The sequence below is a fragment of the Thermobia domestica genome, chromosome 2, assembly GCF_964235325.1.
Source record: "Thermobia domestica chromosome 2, izTheDome1.hap1.1, whole genome shotgun sequence".
Lineage (NCBI taxonomy): Eukaryota > Metazoa > Arthropoda > Insecta > Zygentoma > Lepismatidae > Thermobia > Thermobia domestica.
The window spans coordinates 86237441-86259356 of NC_137455.1; the positions used below are offsets into that span (position 1 = coordinate 86237441).

The 21916-nt window shown below is 30.7% G+C and overlaps 1 protein-coding gene across 1 annotated transcript in view; it reads right to left on the bottom strand.

Annotated features, from left to right (window-relative positions):
* jp (junctophilin) overlaps positions 1–21916 on the bottom strand; it is a 506547-nt gene that overhangs the window by 120281 nt on the left and 364350 nt on the right. Inside the window, exon 5 of the mRNA XM_081743641.1 lies at positions 16563–16897. Coding sequence (XP_081599767.1) covers positions 16563–16897 — 335 coding nt within the window. The remainder of the gene's footprint in view (positions 1–16562; positions 16898–21916) is intronic.

Consider the following 21916-nt stretch of genomic DNA (forward strand, 5'->3'; position numbering starts at 1 on the left):
TTAAAAAGAAAAGCATTAAAGATACTATTGATCCCCTATGTTCCCTTATAAATATGTCATACATAAATGGGAAACTTTACGTGAAACTTTATATAAGAGGGAGAAATGTATAGGCGTTTTCCTCCATCTTTCAAAAGCATTCGAGGTAGTGTCACACGAAGATCTTACTTTAAAATTACAAAGTTACAGAATGAAAAGCGTTGCATCCAAATGGTTTAAATTGTATCTAGAAAATCGACAACAAATAGTAGAAATAACATACATTAACTGAGAAACTAGCTTAACTATACAGCACATATCGGAGAAACAATAACATGTGGGATGACACAAGGATCAGTATTAGTGCCGTTACTAAATTTGATTTAGATTAACGATCTACCGAGTAATATTTCACAAGCAGAAGTAGCAGACGACATTAATATTATAGTAAAAGAGAAAATTAATGATGATTGAAGGAAGTACAAGAAAGAGCATGTCTAACTGATCCCACTGCATTCAAGAAAATAAACTGAAGCACCGAAAAGACAAAAGCAATCAACTTTCTTCACCTGTAACAACAAACATATAGCTTATAAATATTATAATTGAAAATAAGGAAATAGATTATGTGAAACTGATTTAGTTATAAGGAATTTGTATAAATGGAAACCTTTGCTGGGATGAACATATAACTAAGCTTAGCAAAAAATTAAATTATATTTATTTTACAATAAAGATACTTAAAAATATATTGAAAGATTCTACTCTAAAAGCAATTTGTTCTGGATTATTCCCGCCTAATTTAATACATGGCATTATATTTTGGGGAAATGGATACAAAGCATTTTTACAATACAAAAAAGAATAGTAAGAATGATGTCAACCTCTAAGCCAAAAGATGACCTTAAAGTAATCTTTAAAAAACTTCATATACTTCCAGTACGTTGCTTGTGTGTTTTAAATTTACTGTTATTTGTAAAGAGGAACCTAGCAGGTGTCTTGAAACTAGTAGAACAGCATAATTATGACACAAGAAATAAAAAATCTAATGAAGAGCCTTATATGAGAAAAGATGTAAATAAGCTGATACTATGCATTACAATAAGCTTTCCAAAAATGTAATGTAACTGTTCAGGACTTTCTTGTTAAATTCGGGAAAGAACTTCAGAAATGCTTATTACAACACTACTATTCGGTAGAGGAATATATGAATTGCGAATAATAATGAAATTAAGTTATTTTTATAATAGTAATATGTAATTATATCAAGTTCAGTACTTGTCTTAGCATTAAGGAAATCTGCAAGGACTTCTTATACACTAAAAACAATAATTACTTATTCTACTTTAATTTTATTTTTTAACTATGATATCAGCAAAATTGTAAGCTATGATTATTTGTACACTCCATGTAATTTACCTTACTACTGTTTATTTTACTTTTGAATATGACCATAAATGACGTGTCCACTTCAGATGCACTGTAATCTAGTATGTATGAAGAAAGGACGAAAATAAATACAATACAATATATCAAAATGGTGAAATGAGAATTTTTTCTAAAGTGTTTTGTACAGAGTAATATTAGAAAATAACATTCAGGGATTATTTGTTAATTTAGAAACTTCATTACGAATATTCTTTCCAATTACTGCAACCAACTTCTAAGTCAATACGCTTTTTCATTCACTGGGGGATTTAAGATTTTGTTGCGATCATCCATGTCGCAAGATTCAACAACAAGTCTTGATTTCGTTCCATAAATTTTAACATTTCCCAGTAACTAGGCTAGTAAGATATGATTGACGAATTTGCAACAAACACGCCATAAAATACTCCTTCATATATTGAGTTTATTATATATTATTGTCATGAATTGTCATTATTTAACATTATTATTATTATTATTATTATTATTATTATTATTATTATTATTATTATTATTAATAATAATAATAATAATAATAATAATAATAATAATAATAATAATAATAATAGTAATAATAATAATAATATTCAATTTTGTTTTATAATAAGCTATAAGGAAGATTAAACACAAGAACCAGGGCCTAGAGCTGAACAGCGCTCAACAGTTTATAACTTATGCAGATAATATCAAACAGATAGGAGATGATATAAGGACAACAAGAAAAATGCAAAGGCTTTATTAAATACCTCTAGGGACATGAGTATAGAAGTAAATCCAGAGGTGTTTCTATTCCCGTGTGTTTTAATGTTTGACAGAAGATTTGTTTTTTACATATCCTAACCTTTTAACCATTTTTTAACCATCCTTTTTTTTAAAAATCATTTTTGAAGTCCATCACAGGCTGATGAAGGAAGTAGCATCTTGCGACAGCGCTACCTGTTGCATGTAGAAGAATATTCTGCTACATATTTTTTGCGGTGAGTAATAGCCTTTCCGCTTTTTCTCATTGAATATAATCACCGCTCGCAATATTTTGATAAGAACATGGAAATTCGTCATGACCATAATACTGCAGATTATGAATACACGTTAAATTAAAAGTGATACTTTCGACAAAGGCATACTTTCAAATATCTAGGATCAACATTAACAGACCAACAAGAAGAAATTGTCGACCGAAAACAGGGAATTCGCGTTATTATTCAGTCCAAACTCTTTTGTCTTCGCAAATTCTGTCGAAGAATTTGAAGCTTAAATTATATAAAACAATAATTGTAATCGTTGTGCTGTATGGTTGCGAAATATGGTCGCTTATTTTGAAGGAAGAACGCAGACTAAAAGTATTTGAGAACAAAATTCTAAGGTTTAGATCCAAGTGGGACGGGGATAAGGAATGGTAGAAACTTCAAAACAAGGAACCGCATAATTTATAACGTAGGGTTATTAAGTCTAGGAAGCTCAGATGCGTAGGTCTTGTAGTCAGCATCGAAGAAAATAGGAACGCTTCCAAAATTTTAATTGGAAATCCAATCGGCAGAAAGACTATTCAAATGAGAGGACAATATTAAAATGGATTTTCCGAAAATAGGAGTACGGAGTAGAAATTGAATTCAGTTGGCTAAGAACAGAAGTCGATAGAAAGCTTTTGCGAATGCGGTATTGGACCTTCGAGTTTCATAGGCCATAGGGTTGCTTGTTATTACTGTTTGAAGATGTTAAAGAAGAAAAGTAAGGTAAGAAAAAGTAAACATGATTTCTAAAGAGTAAACATTATACATTAAAAGGTATACGTAAGTCAGGAATAAATAAATGATACTTCAAATATAAAGCCATTTATCAGGAGCATAAACAGAAGTTAAGAATAAAGCCTGAGAGAGGGAGAGATCTACTCTTCTTTCAGGATGATCAATATTACTACATATTTTTTAAAGATAAGGATGTTCATTGTCGGGCAAAAGTGAATTAAATCCCAAAAAGAAAAGTCATTAATTAAAATTAATTTTAAATGGTATAGAAGTAGAAGAATCGGTCGCTTTATTTTACATCATATCCTCTATAACTAGAAATTTGACAAAAATTCAGATTTGAAAAGGGTGGCTGGATCAGGAATCGGACACGGTTTTCCGGTTTACTGTACGGGTATTAACTACTATGCTAACCAATTAGCTTAGTAACCAATCACATATTCCTACTCTTGAGTTCGGTGCTCAGCCACTGAGGCCACATGAACTGCATCATAACTTCTGTTGTGTTTTTGACAATCCAATGTCTATATTAACTGTGTTAGAAGAAATAAAGATCTTATGAAAAAAAAAAAAAAAAAAAAAAAAACCGGAAAAATGGATATGTTAATTTTTTACAAAGTGTTGGTGTTTAAGTGTAATTATAAGAAAAATCCTTGAAAGTGTAATTAAGAGGAATTATTAATATGTTTTTTTTAAATAATAACTTGTCCTAAGGGACAACGGTAATATAAATTAGTAAAATTTTTAATGACAAAAAAACATAGTTTAAGCACTTAGACTTAAATTAATAAGTTTTGTAATATAATAAAAAAGTAAGCTGGCAATGGACTAAATATTTTATTAATCATACTTATTAATCATTTTTATTTATTTTGGCTCTCCGGCAACATGCTAAAGCTCAAATTCTTTTTTAACTTAATTTTACATCTTTTTATACCAGGTTCTATTTTTTTTCACTTTCTTGGTGAAGGCAGATGGTTTTCTCAGTGCAATTATTTTTATAAATTTATTATCTTCATAAATGTTTGTTGTTTGGTTAAATGATTCCGTATGCCGTTAACGCGTAGTGCAGTTCAATCACAGAGATTAGGTATAAACATCACCAAAATGCAGTCTGTTACTAACAAGTAAACCTTACGTTTGGGTGAATCGAGTTGCTGACTGAGACATATACGAGAAAGTAGTACTAAATGTGGTCAGTATTTCAGTGAAGTTGTAGGTGCGAAGCTCCAGGGGTTTAGGAGATACAGCTACCAGAATATCACATGGAAGTACAGAATAGTCTTCATACAGTTGGAGGTAAAAGCTCTGTAAGACCTCTTGTAACGACAAAAAGTGAATAACAAATATATGGGTACATATTAGGACTAGGGGGAAGTCATATATTAAGGGTATACCTGACGGTGGCCATCTTGAAATCCGCCATTTTGAATTAAGGTTAAGTTTTTAAAATAGAAATAGAGTCATGTGATATATGATTTAAGACGCAAATTTAATCAGAAGAACAATGGTGGCGTTAATTTTGATTTACGCGCAATTGGTAAAAAGTTACAGGGAAATTAAATATTGTTGCAGCATATGTATTAGTCCTTTACCCCACCTTGTAAATTTTGTTAATGATAATAATTAAATAAAAATCAGGTGGATAAATATTAGGTCTATGGTAAGAGTTGCCTTGATGGCGGCCATGTTCAAATCCACCATTTTGAATCAGACAAAAGTTTTAAACAAAACGCATGACAGCGACACCTTATTAGTAGCAAATTTTTCCATAAATCCAACGGTTTAACCATTTTTGCTTTATCATTAACCAGCACAAAATTAAATGGGAATACATAATGCAATAGATGATTTCGGGCTAGAAGTTAATCAGAAATACAATGGTGGCGTTACAATGTTAGTTTTTTGATGCTGTACTTACACGCCATTTCGTTGTTTTTCTTGTATCCTGTTCACATCTATTTCTCGCTCGCTATTTAAAACTTTTGTCTGATTCAAAATGGCGGATTTGAACAGGGCCGCCATCAAGGCAACTCTTAACATAGACCTAGTATTTATCCACCTGATTTTTATTTAATTATTATCATTAACACAAAATTTACAAGGTGGGGTAAAGGACTAATACATATGCTGCAACAATATTTAATTTCCCTGTAACTTTTTACCAATTGCGCGTAAATCAAAATTAACGCTACCATTGTTCTTCTGATTAAATTTGCGCCTTAAATGATGTATCACATGACCCTATTCCTATTTTAAAAACTTAACCTTAATTCAAAATGGCGGATTTCAAGATGGCCGCCGTCAGGTATACCCTTAGTATATGACTTCCCCCTAGTCCTAATTTGTACCCATATATTTGTTATTCACCTTTTGTCGTTACAAGAGGTCTTACAGAGCTTTTACCTCCAACTGTATGAGGACTATTCTGTACTTCCATGTGATGTTCTGGTAGCTGTATCTCCTAAACCCCTGGAGCTTCGCAGCTATAACTTCACTGAAATACTGACCACATTTAGTACTACTTTCTCATATGTGTCTCAGTCAGCAACTCGATTCACCCAAACGTAAGGTTTACTTGTAAGTATCTTACTAATTTTTGGTTACATTCCTCCATCCCAGCCGCACCTGCTGCCACCTCGCAGCCTTTCTCTCGCCAGATTAACAATGTTACCCCAAATAACCAAGTTAATGGGTCACACTTAACTAACATCCCAAAACCGTCTACTGTTCATCCCCACTCATGTTACGATAGAACCGATAGAACGAGGGTAAGTATATATTTGGAACCTGTACTTTTTTGATGTGAGCGTTTTTTTTTTTTTAATTTTTTTTATATGATTGCCTTGTTGCGATTTTAGAAGCAGAAAGTACTGATTATGAGTAACGACATTGCCGTGTGCAACTCAGCAGCTGGTATTGTGCGTCTTTTTTTTTTTTTTTTTTTTTTTGTTTAATGATTTTTAGAATATTGTATAATTTTTGTGTATTTTTTTATTTTTGTTTCTATAACTTTGCAGTTTGTCTCTTGCGTATTTGTATTTTATTAGCATACCGCGTTCACGACAGCTCTGTAAGAGTGGTAGATTAGTATGTGTGTAACACAGAAAAGTTAGGGGAGCGAAAGAACTGCGTTTTTTTATTTTTATTTTACAGAATTAAAGATGCAGTGTTAGCTGTTATTAAGTTTTTTCGTGAATTAATGTTACAATTTAAACAGGATTAAGGCATAAACTTTTGCAAAATAGAAGAATATAGTAGTATTTTTTACATTCTTTCAATTAGTTGTTATCATTTTTTACTTGCGCTATTTTTTGTAATAAAGTATAAACCAATCAATATTATGGCGTGCTGAAGTTGTACGGAAAGGGTTGGTAGGTTTATAATTTTTCCTGATGCACCGTAAAGTGAACGCTGAGAAATAAGTGCATGTTATGTTATGTTGAAATTGTATATGTTTCGCTTTTTGTTTTGAATACGGTATTTTTGTTTGAATAAATGGAATATCTATTATTAGAAAAGGGAACAACTTATGAATTCACACTGTATTGTATGATATTATTGAAATGGTAAGATCTTCCTTGCTATATAGCTTAAACTTGAAGAAAAAAATTTTTTGGAAGTGATTTTTTTATTTAACAGTTGTCCTTAACGTATGCGACTAAAAAGGATACAAGTAATATTATTTGCAATAACATACGTTTAGCTTAACTTTTGAACACCATTTTTTTTGTAGGTATTATAATTTGGAGAGTTGATTTAGTGTGCTGAGCCATTTAAACCGTGTTATGTGGTAGTATGCATAGTGACTTAAATTTTTTAAGGTTTCATTTAATTTGCAATGGTTACAGTCATGTATTTTCATAATTTTAAAAGAATGTCTTTACTGCGTTTTAATTGTAGCTTATACTCGCCCTTAATTTTTATTTTATTAGTGGTTACAAAGTTAACGTATTCTGAACTATATGTCCAGTAGGTTAGCATCAGATGTGTGTTTTTATATACATTTTTGATTTTATTTTGATGGGTTTTAGTGTTTTTTTTCTAGAATTTTTTTTGTACTAGAGGGTTAAGACCTGTGTAACATAAAAGCATTTGTTGATTTTTTTTTTTTTTTTTTTTTTTTTTTTTGAAATTTAATAGTTGTTTGGGTAAGGAATGGTGTTGAGAAATTACAATTTGCTGTATATTAGTTAATGAATTAATGTTTACCCAAACTTAGCTATAATCAGGGGGTGAAAAGGAAACTAAAAATTTCAAGGTTGAGTGAGAATAATAAATGGATGACAAATTATGAAAGTTTTGTCGCTTTACTTTTCTTGCTTGCTATTTCAGGGAAATTAGCAATGAATTTGAAGGGTGTTGAAGGTTGGAACTTTTGATTGAAAGGTAAAAAAGCATGCGAGTAGTAAAAGGCACATGTAATAGCATGTTGATTGTAACTACTGTGCGTACCCGTGACATTGTCAATGGGCATTTTTATACTTTAAGAACATAACTTTATTTGTTTAGTAACGAATGAATTTGATTTTAACGTTATTGGGACCATGTTGGTTGGGAGAAAGCTAAAGTAATGTTATTATTTTTTGTAAGAGTATGGATGTTAGTATTTAAGATAAATATATAGGTTTTTGCTACAGGATAACATCCGTTTGACTGTACACAAATATAGTGTTTAGTGTTTTGAATTACTTTTTTTTTTTTCTGTACGCCTGTTTCTTTGAAATGGCGTGGTCAGTTTGTTTGTTGAATAACTAGGGTGTGTACCTTTGGTGCACTAATCCCAGGTTTAATTCCCGATAGGATGTCATGAAACACATTACAGAATTTGACACTGTGTCGTCTTGTGTAGCGTGACCGTGGACTTAAATGGAAGTAGTAATGAAGGTTTCAAAGTGTGTTTTATATAGTAATGCAAGAAGATATGGACAACGCGTTTGTAATGAAAGGTACCTTTGTAATAGTCTGTTTAATTTGGTACATTGCATGTTGTGTGCATACTGTTTATTGTCAAATTTGCATATGTGGCAAAAGCAGGTATTTGATACAGCAGACATTTTGTGTTTTATACAGATGCTACAAGCATATTAGCCTGTAATTAATGGTGAATTTGTAGAGGGATATTTAATCTTCCGGCCACCAAAAAATTGATGCAAATAATAGGGAATATATATAGCGTTATGATATTAATGAATAAAATGCACTAAAGGAAATGCCATACTTTATAAACTATTTACGCATGAAGACCAAAACTAAAAAGCTTAAACTTTTTTTTTTTTTTTAAACCAAATTTTAAATATGGTAGCAATTGAGACTTACATGAGCATATGATACTCTTTTAATCTAAGTTCAAGATTAGTTTTGCCGCACATGTTTACATTCAACGTGCTATTAAATGTGTATTTTACTGCTCGGATGTTTTTTAACCTTTCAATCAAATGTTCCAAGCCTTTCATTAAATTCATTGCTAATTTCTCTAAAATAGAAAAAAAAAAAAAAAAAAAAAAACAGAGCGGCAAGACTTTTACAATTTATCAGCCATTTATTATTCTCACTCAACCATAAAATCACTAATAAAATAAAAGTTGAGGGCGGGTATAAGCTACAATTAAAACGCAGTAAAAACATTCTATTCAAATTCTAAAAATACATAACTGTAACCATTGCACATTAAATAAAACCTAAAAAAAAATTTAAGTCTCTATGCATCACACACACACACCATTCTTTTAACTCAAACAACTACAAACAGCATCCATCACCACAACTCCAAAACTAATCCCACTACAAAATATAAACTAACAATTCTTTCTTATTTTTTTCCAAAATATGGGGCGCAGTGCTAACCCAACTTCCTCATCCTATCTTTACATTCTCTTATTCAACTTTAACATTAATAACAATAACTCCTCTCTCATTCCTCTTTACTTAACTTCTTAAAAAAAAAAACTTATGCTTAATTCTAACAGCTTAAAATACAGTTTTCCAGTATAATAATATAATCTAAAAACAATTAACATACTAAACTAAATATTTTATTAATCATAACACCTATGACGATTGAGTTAGATAAATAAACAAATTGATCATTTTCTTTACAATGATGTTCCGTCACACTTTTTCATTCTTTGAATTTTCATGATCTTAAGTAATTTCCATATCTTACTAGATATTGTATCCATCTCTAAGGATGATTACAAGATACTAATTAATGTCGAAATCAATTAAAATATCTAATACCGATTACAAAATACCTTTAAAACTTTTGACATTCTTTATTAACGTATTATTACTTCAGCTATATTGCTCTCGAATTATTTGCCTGAACATCGTCTGCTATATTTTGTTGCATTTGTTTTATACCGATTAGATATAAATATCATACTTTCTCATCATCGATGAATATCATAGGAAAGAAAGATGATGAAATATTACTTTTTGGACGAAAATAAGTTATGGATATCAATATGTACGCCTTGAGGAATAGAATCTCTTATCTTAATATTATATATAAATAATGCATACGTTATTTACAGTCAATATTTTATTGTTCCTTCTGTATACTAAATAGGATATGGTTTCAAAATGTAAAATTCAATTTTCCCAGGATGAAAAAAAGTTAACTTTTCATCTTACTTCCCTTTGCTTTTCACATTGTACAAGTATTTACATTTTCTAAGATGAAATTTTGAAATGACTACATGATAGAAGTTGTGATAAAACTTATAATGACATTACATAGATAAAATATTAGAATAATTTCCATTACTCACTTGTTAATATTTGTTCATTCAATTATTTATACAGATAGATGATTCTATAGAGTTTCTATATAAAAAGAGAACGATCTTGACTTATCACTGCAATACTACCAAAGAGAAGCAACAAACTTTGATACATAGAGATCAAAACGGTATACGCTCACTTATTTTGGTCTCCTAAAAGTGATTTAACACTATGTTAAAATGCCAAGAATACTTGCATGTAAATCAATATGTTTTTTCAAGAGTTTTAGTTTTGCCATGTAGCAGTCCTCAAACTTTTATGTCGGTAAAGATGAGGGTGATAAGTGAATTTTATCCGGTATTCTTATCCAAAATTGATACTGACTATATGAATGTTTCCGTAAGTGTTTTACACTTATTTTCTTTAAAGCAATGTGTTCATCTTAAATTTGATACAATATCTATATAATGGAATATATGATTATGTCCAATCGGCTTTCAGCGCTTTATTGTTACATAATAAACGATTTACTGCTATGAATAATTTAATTTCATATCTGCAGGTTTATTTTGTGAGCAAATAAAGACGAAAAATAACAAATAGTAGCCAATGTTATTTCTTGTTTTTCTTGGATAGCTTTTTTCTAGAATTATTGATCATTTTTCTTTCTTTCCTCTTTCGTAGTTTAATGTGTATTTATTATCTCCGTCTCGAGTGACACAACATACTACAAGCGTAAAAAATGCCCAACACTTCTGTTGGAACATTCGGATTAGGATATTGTTATAAGAGTAAGTATTTTCATGCTATAACTATTAAAAAATGAATTTTGATAATGGTATTACAGTCATTTTTAAATTCATTGTTTATATGTGCACACACACACATACGAGTAGATATAGGTAAAGGCGGCAGCTACCTGAAGCAGTATGATTATGAATGTGTGCAGATTTGCAGGAATGCAATAATTATAAAATGCAAAGAAGAATATAACATTTAATCAGTGCAAAAGAAGAATGTATTAAATATTGCACTATAAACTAATTTTTACAAAGGTTATTCGTAGGTGACTACTAGATCACAAAATTTTATATTCAAGACTAGAGTGTGATTTCAATTCTACGTAATTATCCAAGTACTGCTTAAATACACGATTCAAGTTACCAAATTGCAAAGTTTTTCTAGCAACTGTTTTTTTTTTTTTTTAAATTTAATATTCATTTACATAACACACAACTCTTCTTCGTTGTTTTCCACCTTCTACAGCCATTTCTCAGTAGCCATCTCATTCATAAAGTATTATATACACACACACTTTCTATACTTAGCATACGATTTACATAACCGACAATATAATTTTGTTGTAACTGGATTTTTTCGATCTTTTTTACCTTCACAATCTATATGAAACAGTTACTTATTTCTTCTTTAAATTTGTATTTTGCTTTTTGAAATAACTTCCAGTATTGTCCTTTTGCGAGACATATCGTTTTATCTTTGTTTTCTTCAGCTAATAAAAAATAGTATATTTCAATTCCCAAAACAGGCAACCTCAAATCACTTCTGGCTAGCAAAGAGAAATAGGAACGATTCATTTCTAAACGTCAGAGGAAAAATATATTTTCCTGTTTCTTCCTCACAATGCTTCAGTTTTCACTCAGGGACTCAACATCTTTAGTTTAATTATTACTTGTTAAATTCTTATAAAGTACTATTCCTATAGTTTTTCATTATAAATATATATAAGCGCAAAACATTAATAAACTAACGCTTATTTGAGTCTTAACGCTGGGTACTGTTACAGTCAATTTAATATTAATATATTTATCATTCAGCAATTTTCCGGCACTATGATTGAATTAATCTCGAATAATATTAAAAATGGACTATAATAGTGTAAAGAAGTTATATTTAACTAGGATATTCATATTTAAATAATATGCAAAAATAAGGAGGAAGGGGAGCAGAAAAATTATTGTCTAAGGACATACGATTTTATTAACAATATATTTTTTCTAATTTTTGGTAGAAACTACAATACTTTACTACAATGTAAGAGAAAATATTCCAAAGACATAATTCACAACAATAAATAAACTTCTATAGTAACGGAATTTTTTATTTTAAACTTCATGGAGTGTAAATTTCTTTTCTAAAGATTCGGTAAGTAACAAAAATTAATTTCTATTTCTATACATGGCTATCACTGTCCTCTATTCTTTCTCTTTCTTTTTGGTTAAATATGAATTAACAGTTAATCAACAAAAAATTGGTTACTTACCAATATATTCTTCCGTGGGAAAACTAAATATTCTCCAGACCTATTGGAACAACGAGCTAATTCCATAAGGTAACAAGAATAAAAATGGGTGAGAGAATTATGGTATTATTAAAAATATAATATATTTTTGTATATAATATATTATCGAAAGAAAGAACGAGCTGAGTTGAAAGAAACGCGTGTCTATGTTGTTTGTCACAGTGGTATTCTTTCGTCCACTGTGCTCTGCTTGTTGTTTTTAGTATTCATCCCTCACGTTACATTTATTTGGTGATATGTTTTCCTTTTTCCATACCATAATTCTCTCATCAATTTTTATCTTTGTTACTTTACCACTGAAACGGAACTATCTTGTTGTTCCGATATCTTTGGAGAATATATAGTTTTTCACGGGAGGATATATTGGTAAATAACCAATTTTTGTTAATTTGAATCATTCTCTCATGCGCCTACATTATTTTAATGGATTAACAGAATTTGAAAGCTATAGTAAATCTTATTCATGTAATCTATTCATGCTAAAATGTTTGATAAGTTTTGATGGAAACCATATATTTCTTTCTTAAGCTTTGTTTTACACAAGTTAACAGTATTCTGAGTTATACGTTTCATAGATACTTCTTTTACATACGTAGGCACAAGACATTTTATTATATACTGGGAGATTATGATGATTATTTTTTAAAGATCAATATTTTCTCTCTGCATTCATCTGATTGTTCTTATAGCTTTCTATTTTCATTTCAATACGGTTTGTCCTCTGAAAGGAATATCTCATAATAAATGCCACATGATAAATGAAAGTGAAAATCTATGCACAATATGTTATAATATATTTATAATTTTAATAATATGAAACTACATAGTATAATTTGTTCTAGAGGGTATGGTGGCGGGAAAGAGAGGGAGGGGGCAAAGGAGACTACAATTAATGGATGATATTAAAACAGAAAGATCATACGCGAAGACGAAAAGGTTAGCGGAGGACCGTGGAGCATGGAAGCTTCTCAGCTGCGGCAAGTGACCTGCCAATAAAGGCAGAATACCTATGATGATAACATAGTATAATTTTTAAGTTTAATTTTGTGTTTAGTAGCGATTACGTTTCAATATAATTCACTTAAAAATTTATTATAAGACAATCAAGTAACAGATTTATCTAGCACCTGTTATTTTTCATTGCGTTGTATTGAAATTAGTATGTCATCGGCTTATCGTCGGCATACATTGTAGTGGACTGCTGTTAGTCAAATAAATCATTTACATAATTAGAAAAAGAAGAATCCAGTTATGCTTTCTGTGGAACTCCCATGAATATTTTAAGAGTGTTTGTTCATTTATTTTCTATTTCTAAATTACATGTATATAATACCTACAACGGAATCTTTTTGAGTAGGACAACGGAAGCCCAAGAGTACAAGAAAATACTTTGAATAATCCAGAAATATACATTGTTAATATCTAAAAACAAGCGAACAAAACTACTGTATCTACAATGAAATAATAATAATAATAATAATAAAATAATAATAATAATAATAATAATAATAATAATAATAATAATAATAATAATAATAATAATAATAATAATAATAATAATAATAATAATAATATAGACTTTACCGCTAAGAAAGCATATCATTTGAGTGACAAATATCGTAAACAAACGACATTTTCTCACACGCAAAGTAAGTCACACTATGGAAAACGTACTTAAGTACAACACCACATTCAGTGAGTTAACACGCAAAACCACATACACGAGTAAGAACTTTAATTATCTGTTCTCACTTAAAGAACTTCATGATCTTCGTTTGATTTGATTTCTTTTTCACAATCAACAAAATTTTCAATGTCATTTATTTATTAGTTATTTGGTTTACACGTAGTAGATTTTAAAATTTTCAACCATTTCGGAAGCTTCAGATTAGGTTGGCTCACGCTGTTTCTTTACTTTATCGCCGATCTCGTCTTTATCTTCTCTTCATCATCAAATAGATTGTGTTTTGATGTCACTCTTCCCTATAGCTGTTTCTGGATAACTGAAAATTAGCTGAAACTGGATTCTTATGTTGACGATATGTCCAACACTAAAAATTCTTGTATTATATTACTTCGAATTATCCAAACGGAAGATTCAAAAGTTCTATTTACACACGATTTGTTCTCATTGTTTTCAATTCAGTTTACAAGGGAAATAAAAGTTTGTTCGAATTTACACGAGTACGCTATATATATATTGATTTCTCTGTAAATACACAAGTATAATGTGAAATGGTAAGATACTTTACTTAAATCTAATAATGTCCTACAAGCAAACGAACAAAGGCATCAATCATTTTCAAATATATTTAAACAGCTTTGATTTTGAACATGCCTGGGTTTTATATCTATATTATGTACGACTAATTAAATTATCTTTAAAGTTCATGGTCACTTATTATGTGATGTATGGGACAGTTTGATTGTCGGTCCAGCATTTTTCACTCTTTGGATTTCAACCATCATAAGTTGTTACCTCATGCAATGTTCAATGATTTTATTTATTTATTTATTTATTTATTGGTATGTGATAATGCACTTTTTCTTTAATATCTGAATAGTTTCAGCAATTTTAAGACAATTTAGATATCTGCTTCTAAAAGAACGCAAATGTTTGGATATTTGGTTGATTGATTGATTAAAGTTTAGCGTCCTGTTCAGCAACGAGGGTTCTGTTTAATAATAATGAGAAATGGGCCTCCGACTTAACGTGGGATCTGAATCACATGAGCTTCCCATGGGAATCGAACTCGAGTTTTCCGCGATAATGACGCGTAAGTTAACCATATAGCCATGAGCGAGTTCATTTGAATATTTGGATATGATGCAATATATATGGATATGACCCTATATATGACACTTGAATATGATTTAGTTTTGTTGAAATTTATCCATCGTTAATATGTATGTTTTTTAAACTAGATTATCCTTCCCTAAAGAACATTTTTGAATCCACGTTTAATGGATTTTATTCATTTGGTTAGAAATGATCTTAAAGAGGAAAGATAAAAAATAAAATTAAATATTTTATTTAACATTTCGTGCTATGCACAATAAGCTAAAGAAACTTACTATAAATACAAGTGAAACAATGATGGAAGAGTTGATGTAGTTGAGAAATTGATTTGACGAATGGGAAAAATTGATAAAACTCATGTACACGATGTACGCCATAAACTCACATGGTCTGGAATAGAAATAAAACCCTTAGCACTAAAAGTGAACTTAAAGACAACTCAGGCATCGTAAAGAGAGTAGAAAGACAACTAACAATGATTCCCCTGAAGAATTTATGAGAGATACAGAAGGTGAAAATAAATATACAATTAACAGAAGGAAGAAATAATAAAATTGTAAGAAAGAAAGAAGAAAAATGTAATGGTCATGTGCAGGTTTAAAGGAAAAGAAACTCTTAAATCCATTTATGTACTACAAACAGATGCACAATTTTAATTCCGTTTTCTTTTAAAAGTTAACGACGGATCTGTATTGTTGGTAGCCTTTTAGTCTATGTAAACCAACAACAGCACATTACTTTCCTCTGATTAGTAGTAGATCCTAATGAAAAGATATGCGACTTTTGAACAATAATATAACTCATAAAATTAATTGAACAGTTTCAAACTTGTTGCAGTAAATAAAACTTAGACAACTCAGCTACCACAGTAGCAACCGTCGAAATGGTCAAAAAACTATTAATAGTATATATTTTACTGCATTGTCAAAATGAGTGAGCCCAAAAATTTCTGAACTATTCCTACATTTACTATGAGTAGCAAATGAACCGCACAGTTAGCAAGGTTGAATGAGAAGGCTAAAATCTACGCCACTACAAATGACAACCAAACGTCCTCAGATATAAAGTCATTACGGTAGCACTGTAGTAATACAACTTTATCCCTATTTTAGAAAACATAAGTGTAAGGAATTGAAAATGAATAAATAGAAGAAACAGTTATTTAAATATTGGAGTTTTTAGTGTTTAGATACACAGTCTCATATATCTATATTTCACTAAGATATTCTGTAGCTAACTCTTGTAACGTAGAACGAACGCTTAACCAAGCTTTTTCGAGCAAAGGGTACCATTTTTTTTTAATGATGTAAAGGTTATATGTGTTAACTTTACTATTTATGTAGTGGAATATATACTAGACACATATGAATAAAATACAAATGTTCTAGTATGTCTTTAAAGAATACTGAGTGTATTTCTTATTGTGTTCCCGTTAATTTCTTTCTTCTTACCTGTATGTGTAAAATTCTCATTCCTACCGTATATATTTAAATACCTACTTCAAGAGAAATATAAAAGTTATTTTTATATAGAAAATGTATCTTACGAAAGAAATACAGCTCACCTGGAAATGGCGATATCGGCTTTCTGTAACGCTATCTTTGAAGCTCGCTGTGCTGCGTTCACTGCTGCATCTATCCGCTCCCTGAACTTAGCTGAGCGAATAAGGAAAAGGTGCTTTTTCTTTTGGGAAGTAATGAGAACGTTGTTTTTGTATTTTCCCTCTTCCTTTGTGCCGTCCTTTAATGTCGTTACGCCATACCCGTATTTCTTGTTGTTGAACCATTCGCCCTCGTATCGCAAGCCATCGGATCTCTCACTGATGCCAAAACCACTCCTCTTGTCGTTCTTCCACTCTCCCATATAGGTCTCTGTCACATTTGCATCCATTTGTTCATCCTACAAAGGACGCAAATATACTGTTAGTAAAGAACTATATTATGAATATGACAAGTGTGAACAGATTACAACAGTCAATTTACGAGTTGTATAGCTAAACGAAGGAGTATGTGGTGAACAGTTAGTGCAATGTCGCGGTTCAAACAATGCACAAACATCGAGTTCCTGTGCAAATTGGGGAAATCTGCTTTGGTAGCCTTAAAATCAGTTTACGGTGTCAGTGCTTTAAGGAAATGAAATGAAATCTTTGAGTTTTACGTCCCACAGTTACGCCGGTTAGGCTAAAGGAGGCGGTGATTATGAGAAATGAATGAAAATGGTGGAATGAAGAAAGTGGGAGGAAACGGGAGAACCCTGAGAAAACCCACGAGCACAGTGTTTGTCCACCACAAAGTCCATACGGCCCGAGCTGGGATCGAACCAGGGACTCAAGCAGGGAGGTGAACGCTCTACCACTGAGCCACTGTGCCCCCCTTGCTTCAAGGAAAACAGCACAGATGCTCGTTTCGTGATCGTAGAACACATCAAAACCAACGTGACGGCTGAACTTCGGAAGATACCAAAAAAAAAGGACTTTCGTCGGTGTACTATTATGGCTTTCCAATTCTCGCCAAGACATGAATTTGTGGTCTCATTTTTTTATTTTATCACTGTGACTATAATAACACTACCACGAGCAAGGCCGATTCTGCTGTATTTGTAACACGTGCATTTGCACGGGCCAGCAAGATTTGGAGAACTGCAAAAAACTAGCATAAAGAATACAGACCTAAATATATGAAAAATGTATTGTCTAAATTACATATTTGTTCAAAGTTCAAAGTTAATTACTAACGTACACACACACACACACACACACACACACACACACACACACACACACACACACACACACACACACACACACACACACACACACACACACACACTGTAACTTTATAATTCTCACCCATCTACAACTCCTCCTCCTATTTATTATTATTATTATTATTATTATTATTATTATTATTATTATTATTATTATTATTATTATTATTATTATTATTATTATTATTATTCGGCGAATTTTATGTTTTCATTAATGCTACTATAATTATGGAGGATAACGTATTTAAAATCACGGTTTTTAAGAAAACGGAGCGGCAAATTGCCTAAGGCCTTCCCTGATTACGAACATTTGATAGGAGTTCTATGGTTTTGTACTATTTGTATCAATTTTTATCTTTGCTTTTTTCTCTTGTGAGTCGTGCACCTCGACAAAAATGTCAAGGGATGAGGAGAAGTTTACTTTAGCTTCCGCTACGACTACTTTAAAGCTCTTTCCCATGCTATATATTCATTTCTGTGAAACAAACAATAAATAAAAATAAACTTAATAATATCCGCAAACATAATGAAAAATTGGAACACTTTAAAAAGTAAGACACTAAGAAGAAAGCTTTTTCTGGTTCATACAAGTTATGCTTTGATTGTCAATAAATGAAACTTCACATACCCTCAGGACAAAGGATCCTTCTTTCACTATTTTCAAGACATATACACACCAAATACTTCTGATCGAGCTCTGTAGATAAAGTTACTGTTTCTCAGATTCCTTTCATATAGCTTGATCTATCAATAGCATAGTACGAGCTTGGAGCAACATCATTTATACAAGACTAAATAAAGTCTTTAATTAAATCCGGACTTGCACTAATATATCAATTAAAACTACCAATAATATTCAAATAAACTTCCAAATGAGCTCTAGGTTAACAAAAGCTCAAAATTCGATACTCCATACAGGAATAAAACTATAACAAGCGACCAACTAAAACAAATGTCAAATTTACAGGTTAAAACAGCTTAAATTATTGTTACATAATTACCTCTTCTATAACATAGAACAGTATCTTTAATCATTTCTTCCTGTATGAAGACCAAGAATGGAAATTACTTCGTATATGAGTACCGAGCTAGGATACTGTGAACAGGAATTAATCTTTAAAAAGTAGAAGTCACTCTCTTAGCAGTATTGTCAATTGCTTTTAAACATTTTGTATCATTCGTTGAAGCTATGAATTCACAGATTGTATGGAAATGAAATAAATTAACCTTATTTACAACTGAACAGTCCATAAGTCTTATCTAAAAATAAACCATTGTTTGCACTTATCAATTACTCGAAACATAATTTCCGCCTTTGCAAATATACGAAATATTGCATCAAACAAAGATAGCAGAGAAAGCCTATAATTTTACTTCGGCTTGTATCCGTAGTCTTCACATTCGTTCTCTGCACAAATTCTATACGTTACAATAAAAAAATATTGAAAATATTTATTACAAGCTATAGTACGTAAAGTGCCCCGAAATTACGAAATACAACTTGTTTAAATTGCACCAAACAAAATGATGTTTGTATTTCTAACAAATGCCCGCTGTACATCAACAGAGATTGTAGAATGTGGGTCCGACAACTAATTGAATTATTACATTGTCAGAATAAACTAAGTTTCTTCTTGGAAAAATAAAATAAAATAACACTTTACGAAAGTTATATAGCACGTAGGTTTTACACCAATTTACACTTGCACTACTGCATCAATTAAAAAAATAAATAAAAAACACACAGACATGATTAAATTTTACTTGTCTTTTTTTCTCTTCATAGTTGGAACTAGAAAAATTTTTGTTGTATAAAAATAAGATAACACAAAAACGAATAAGAGAAACACACATTGAAGAGAAAACAAAATCAATAATATATATATATTCAAAGAATCTAACATCGCTGAATGTAAACGTATTGTCTTATGATCGTCTAGTTCGGAGGTTAAGCAGGTTAGTATTTCATGTAATAATGTGCTCTATGTGCACTATATCTAACATAAATGTTAGTTTTATTTGTTAAAACGGTTATGTTTCTAAAACTATAATATGATTCTCATACGCTATATCTTCTTATTTCCTATTAGTAAACTTCTTGCTTCAGTAATATACGTGAACGAATCTTAGTGAAAATACTACACTTTCTTACATTTCAGACCGTAATGGTCAACTTCACCATCATATCTTGTTTCATATGATTTAGAAAACGCTTTTGATCATACTGTGTTATTTCTTAAATTAAAAAGACCTTCCAGTCACTTAGACTCATTTTTAAATTCATTCATTTTTAACATCCTTACTTCTTCTTACCTAAGTTAATGTCAAACACTCTTTTTTCTTTCACTTTTACAACCTGGAGTACCTCAAGGACCTGTTTTATCTCCTTTGTTATAAATTCTGTTTGGTGTCGATTTTTCTAATCAAATAACCTTTACAAATGTGCAGAGAACACGCAAAACCGAACTTCTTGTCACGAAGAAAATACACGCCGACTAAATATTTATACACAAAGTGCCATCAATACTTTCGTTGGATGAGGCAGATCTAGAGATCAATCCATCTAAAACTCAGGCCATGAGTTTTGTACCACTAAAGAAGAGAAGCAAGATGTAAAGAATTCCACTTAATCTATATCTTACCTTTCAAGACACACCTATATAACCCGTAAAATATCTTGGTGTAATATTTGACAACTAAATCAGAACTAAATCAGAAACGCGTAACTCATTTCATAAGAAGGAAATACTTTACTTTAATAAATAAATAAATAACTCTTTCTTGTAAAAATATTTTCAAAAAACGAAGGGAGCATCGACAAGAGCTTTTTACGATTTCATACCTAAGTGTATACATTTTATCAATATAAATTCTCTACATTAGTTACTTCTTTCTTGGTAATCTTTTATCAAGACTATTGCCTCTTTGATCATAATGAATGTATTTCTGGAGATTTATAACACTGAGGCAGATAGGGGATTTAGTGAAAGTTATCTTATTACATTAGCAAGTATCCTATAGATACCAAAAATAATGTTGTTTACACGAATTTGGTACCTCAAGTTGTTCTGAGGTGTGAAATATTATTTGAATTTTTGTTTACGTTCTCCTGCACCACCAAGGTTATGAAGATCAGGACCTACTATTAACGTGGGTTCCGAACAACGACAGCGATTTGAGTTAGCGAGTACATAGACTCTCATGAAAAAAAAAAAAACTCTCACAGTATAGACCACATCACACTATCTCGCTTCCGAGTACGAAAAATAGGAACATAGTTTACAACACTGTTAAAATGACCTAATCACATTACATAAATTACAAGCTCGTCAGCAGTATTGCAGTAATTTTATTTTTAATATTCGAGCAGAAACAAAATCTAATCAGATTACTAAACTGAATACATTTTTTTTTCATATTTTTCACATATGAAACATCGTTTTAAATATATATCATTTTGTCATCAATATTATATGAGACATTATGAAATACTATCTCAAATGAATAATATATCTGTAAATACTATTACGTCAATTTACTTCTCCCTTCATTTTTTTGATTCAGAAATGTACAGAAAAAAATCAGTAAAAAGTTTAAATATGAAATTCACTGTAGTATCATGTATTTCTAGATCGTGACACATTTTCTTTATAAGTGAGGACAAAAAGAAAGAAAACAAAATTCATGGAACTTTCGCTGAAATACGTTGTCAAATAAAAAGTTAGTTAGGGAATAAAGTTGTCTAATATTTTGAAGCAAAGGACTTAACTTATGAAATGTTGGTATAGATGGTACGTCATTTTGATGTTCTTTCATTTTTTTTATTTGATGGTAATAGTTCATTAAAGTTTAAATAGACTTATAGGGACATAGTTGCTCAATGGTAGACTTCTTAAATCTAATGCGAGAAATCTCTGGTTTGATCTCAGGCCACTTGAATTTGTAATGATTAACATTGTGACTACGAGTTTTCTCAGGATTTTTCCGTTTTTTTTAGAACATTCTCATTTCACCAGATCTAATACAATCATTAACTTGAAATTCATATCCATCTCCCTTAGGCTCCAGAGCATAAGCATGAAATGTTAAACTAAGCAGATTCACAACGATATTTGAAACTAGTAATGCCATACACAAAATAAATGAAAATGA